General features: G+C 39.9%; 1 protein-coding gene across 1 annotated transcript; it reads right to left on the bottom strand.

Annotated features, from left to right (window-relative positions):
• Positions 1 to 1,133: 1,133 nt before the first annotated feature.
• LOC130501291 (uncharacterized) lies at positions 1,134 to 2,096 on the bottom strand. The gene is made up of 3 exons (XM_056996184.1): positions 1,728 to 2,096; positions 1,596 to 1,641; positions 1,134 to 1,473 (listed from the first exon to the last, which is right to left on the bottom strand). The coding sequence occupies exons 1-3, from the start codon at positions 1,994 to 1,996 to the stop codon at positions 1,426 to 1,428; spliced, it is 363 nt and encodes a 120-aa protein (XP_056852164.1). The 5' UTR covers positions 1,997 to 2,096; the 3' UTR covers positions 1,134 to 1,425.
• Positions 2,097 to 4,494: the final 2,398 nt, after the last annotated feature.

The following is a 4,494-nucleotide window of genomic DNA, read 5'->3' as shown; positions in this document are numbered from 1 at the left end:
GCTGAAAGGAAGTCTAAACTTCTACCAAGGACAGATGGACCTTTCAAAGTGCTTGAACGGATCAACAACAATGCTTATAAGATTGATCTTGAAGGGAAGTACACTGTTAGCTCTACTTTCAATATTGCTGATCTGATTCCTTATTATACTGACGAGTTGGTTTCTTATGATGATCTAGATTTGAGGACAAATCCTTTTAAAGGAGGAGGGGATGATGCACCCATGGTTGAGCTAGAAGAGAGTGATGGAGCTGAAGAGAGTGTTGGAGCTGAACTGAAGCTAAGTAGGAGTGACACTGAACCAGGAGCTGATCAGGAGCTGATCAGGAGCTAAGTGAGCGTGACATAGAAGATGAAGTAGAAGCAGCTCGGTCCAAAGAGGAGAAGTCCATATTCAAGCCTAAAGGAGTTCCATTTTCCTCAAGCCCATCCGATCAAACTCAAGACCCATTCTACTTGTCTCAAGGTCCAATCATAAGATCTCAAACCAGAAGATTGAGGAATTCAATCTCGATGTTGGTTTACTCCAAACCAAACCAAATCGATGACCAAGACCAAGTCAAGCTCTTTAATCATTCAGTCTTTGGTCTTGCCTAGTTTTCCTTTTCTTTCTCGTAAACTACAAGTCTTAGTCTTTGTTTCTTTCTCAATGTTGTTTCTTTTCTACAAATACATTGTCATCGATTTGAATAAGATTCATTCACGTTTTTAATCAAATCTTTTCTAAACTTGTGAATCCTTTGTTCATCTTTGAACATCGAACTGCTGAGGAGTTCATTCTCCAATTGCAACTTGTCTTTGATCCTTACCTGAGTTCATTCTCTTGATTAAAGACTCATCTATCCATCAATCATCCATCCGCGAGTTCCCATCCACAAAACCATCTATTATCACCCTTTTACCATTCCGCAAACACCCATCAAACCATCAAACCATTGATCCAACCTTCAAAGATCAGGGAAAGTGAACCTTATTACAACCAGGGTTCTATCACTCTTTGTGGTCTCCAAGCTGGTCTAACCAATCCAAATTGTTGATGCGAAGCTCTATGTTGTGTCAACCTCTAATCTAAATACCAGAGACGTGGTATCCTCACAAAGTTACAAATACATGTGTAAGCAAACTCTTGTGCAGTAGCAAGAACGGAAGTGTTAATGAACAAATATCTTCCCATCGGTTATTTTGGATCTGATTAGAACAAATAAATACAAAATAACCATAAACACTCAAGCAATTCTCAGATCAGCTATTACATTATATATATAAAACCACCCTTAAATCACCTTAGTAGAAACTACTATATGTGATGAACATATACCAAAGCAACCACAACGGTAAATCCTACAGTCTCAGAGGAGACAATCTCAAAACCCTATCAGCAGCAGATCGGCTAATTTTCAGCCAATCTAACACCGTTAGAACACAACTACTGTGGACTTTCTCCCACTGCACTTTCAGACCGTCTCAAGTGTTCCTGTTGAGTAAGTAATACGTCATTATGAGTTCGATAAAGTCAGCCGAAGCAAAAAGGAGCAAAAAGAAAGTCCAAATGTTAAATCTTTAACTACAAAAGACACATCCAAATTATAGAAATACCTTGAGATGAGGCAGATATGTTGGAGCAAAAGAAGAGGTGATGAAACTTTGCATCAGAGTCAGAAATCAATCGGTGTTAGGGAGACTGGTTTAAACTATGATGGAAGGAAAGTTACAGATAAGAACTCATACCTATTCATCAATGAGGAGTCAGCTGGTCCAAGTGAGATGGCGCTGAAATAGACTGCGACTGGAGATTTACCGATGGAAAGCTGAGATTTTGCGGTGGATTTCATGGCAATGGATGTAGCTTCTTTAGAGTAGTTTTGATTTTGGGGTGGATTTAGGTTAAGACATAGAGCTATATATAGGAGAAGGATCAAGGGAGGTGGAAAGAAATATTGAAGAATAGCCTTAAGATCTTTATTAATTGAGACGTAACAGTGAAAAAGATCAGACATGGGAGAAGGTGAAGTGGAAGAGTCGTGGTGGGGGAGATGCGCTCCAAGCTTGAACCCAATCAGGTTTGACGAACAGCAAGGTGACGTAGCTAAATAAAAGGTTTTTATTGGTCGATTTTCCTTGCATATGTGGATAGCTTAAAATGTCTTCCTCAAGTCCTTTTAGTATAGTTTTGATATCATGCTCTTCAATATCACAAACAACCATTAGCAACCAAAATCAAACTCTAATGTACTAAAAAACAATGTGTACTTCTTTTTATCTTGTTTTCTTACATACATAAATAATTTATTGTTATCTTTTCTTATTAAATCCTTAAAAGTCAAAACTTAGGATCTCAAGATTATATTTCAAATAAATTACTTTAGTTTTATTATTTTTGGTCAATAACAAGTGTAGGCCTGGGCATTCGGGTCGTCGGGTCGGGTTCGGGCCGGGTCTTTTCGGGTCCGGGTCTTTCGAGTCTAGGAGTTTAGGACCCGATAGGGTAATTTCAAATTTTTGGTTCCGGGTCGGTTCGGGTCGTACCGGATCCAGGTCGGGTCGGGTCTTATATAGTTGGACCCATTCGGGTAATTAGAATTTATCGGTTTGGTTCTGGGTCGGGTTCGGGTCGGGTTCGGTTCGGGTTCGACATAAAAAATACCTAAAAATACAAAAAAAAATCTGAAAATATTTATATATCCGAAAATATTTAAAATTTTATTTAAAATTTGTGTTTTTATTATATTAAAATGTGTATATATACTAAATTATGCGAGATAGAACGATAATTGGTTGTATCCTAGTGGCTAACCCCCTTGCTCTGTAGACAAATAACCCGTCTTCGACTCCCCCTCAATTAATTTTATATAATTTACATTATTAATTCGGGTACCCGTCGGGTTTTGGGTGCGGTCTGGGTCGGGTCCAAGACCCGTGGGTCCTCTACAACAAGACCCGATAGGGTAATTTGATCGGATCGGTTCCTACCTGGACCGAGTTTTTTCGGGTCGGTTTCGGGTCGGGTCTTCGGGTCTGGGTAAAATGCCCAGGCCTGAACAAGTGAGTATCTTTCATTAAGAAGTTTGATACGTGCTCAAATTACCCTAGAGTAACTATTACTCTCATCAAAATAGGTCAAGTTGTAGTATTTAAGGATTGAATCCACAAGGAGCTACGGCCCACACTAGATCATATTAAACTAAGTTAGGTCAAGATATGAAGACTGTAAATTGTATGTAATCTAAAACAATAAACAAACAATTGTTCAACTGCTTGCACAATATTATAGAACTTAACAGTAAGAATAACCAATCAACGTTTGTTTTTGGGTTATCTATTATTATATCCAAGATCTCCAACTTGTGTTGTCGAATATAAGAAAGCATTGAATGATGTCTTAATAGGAGCATCGGCCGATATGTCTTTCGTCGCGTTGATCGATTACCTATAGGAGCATCGATCGATACTCTTCCAGTAAGCTTTTAGCGCGGGTTGATTTCGTGTTCACTAGGGTTTCTTAACCAGTTCTCGCTATATCTATCAATCCTAGATCAGAGAAGATAGATCAGTGGACAAATCTACTATTCAAGTTCATGTTAGTCAATCCGAAACAAACATTAAGAACAATCTTCTAAGATGAATATTGTTGGGAAAAATACTCAGGTATCATTTTCTCCGAGCTCCAGGCAGGACCTAAATCTCCAGATCCTCGCCACATTGTCCCCCGGATCCTCATTGAAAGGAACTCAGGAAATCAAAACTCAGGAACTACCTCTACACCCAAAAAATGGAAAACTTCTGATACCGAGGAACTTACATATTCCCGAATATGGAAGGACTCCTTTCACTCAAACCGACTAGGATCAGCCCAAGGACGACTATATAAGACAATAAGAAACCCTACAAGAGGGGGACAGTGAGATAAGGGGTAAAGATATCAAACATTGTATTTTCTACTTTACAAAAGGAAAAAGACTTCTTATCATCTTCAATAACATATATAGACTCCGAATCCATATTAAATTTCAAGCTTGTCTTCCTTTCCGTGGTACTCACAATTGACCTACACAAAAATCCCCTAACAGTTTGGCGCTAGAAGTAGGGAAGTAATCCAAACTACGTGATGGTGGCGGTAGACGAGGACGACGAACTATCCAAAGCTACTCAAAGAAAGGTCGAGCCTCCACGCGATCTAGCGATTCGCGGGACCCAGTTCCCCACACGACAAGCCACGAAGAATAAGGTCTCAAGAGTCAACTCGCTTCAGATCCAGAAACACATAGCCCGAGGCCGAAATCGCGCACCCTTCATCAACCCCCGACGGAAGAAGGGCATTATGCAAGAGAGCCGGAATCACTCAGGGTCACGACATAAAAGATAACGATTCCGGCCCCGGAACCAACCAGAATACATCAGACCGATGGTAGCATTAAAACCCTCCACTATCTGCTCATGGCAGAGCTAGACAATCGATGTTATATCCAGCGGTTCAGAATCGTACGACGTATATTCG

This window comes from Raphanus sativus, unplaced genomic scaffold (genome assembly GCF_000801105.2).
Source record: "Raphanus sativus cultivar WK10039 unplaced genomic scaffold, ASM80110v3 Scaffold0152, whole genome shotgun sequence".
NCBI lineage: Eukaryota > Viridiplantae > Streptophyta > Magnoliopsida > Brassicales > Brassicaceae > Raphanus > Raphanus sativus.
Note: the sequence above shows the minus strand (reverse complement) of the source record. Positions and strands in the feature narration are given on the sequence as shown.

Bases quoted from the DNA above. Each gene is read 5' to 3' on its own strand.
- LOC130501291 (XM_056996184.1), bottom strand. From the start codon at position 1,996: ATGTCTGATCTTTTTCACTGTTACGTCTCAATTAATAAAGATCTTAAG. The intron at 1,642-1,727 runs GTATGAGTTCTT...TCTGATGCAAAG, and splicing joins GACTCCTCATTGATGAATAG to TTTCATCACCTCTTCTTTTG. The intron at 1,474-1,595 runs GTATTTCTATAA...CTTACTCAACAG, and splicing joins CATATCTGCCTCATCTCAAG to GAACACTTGAGACGGTCTGA.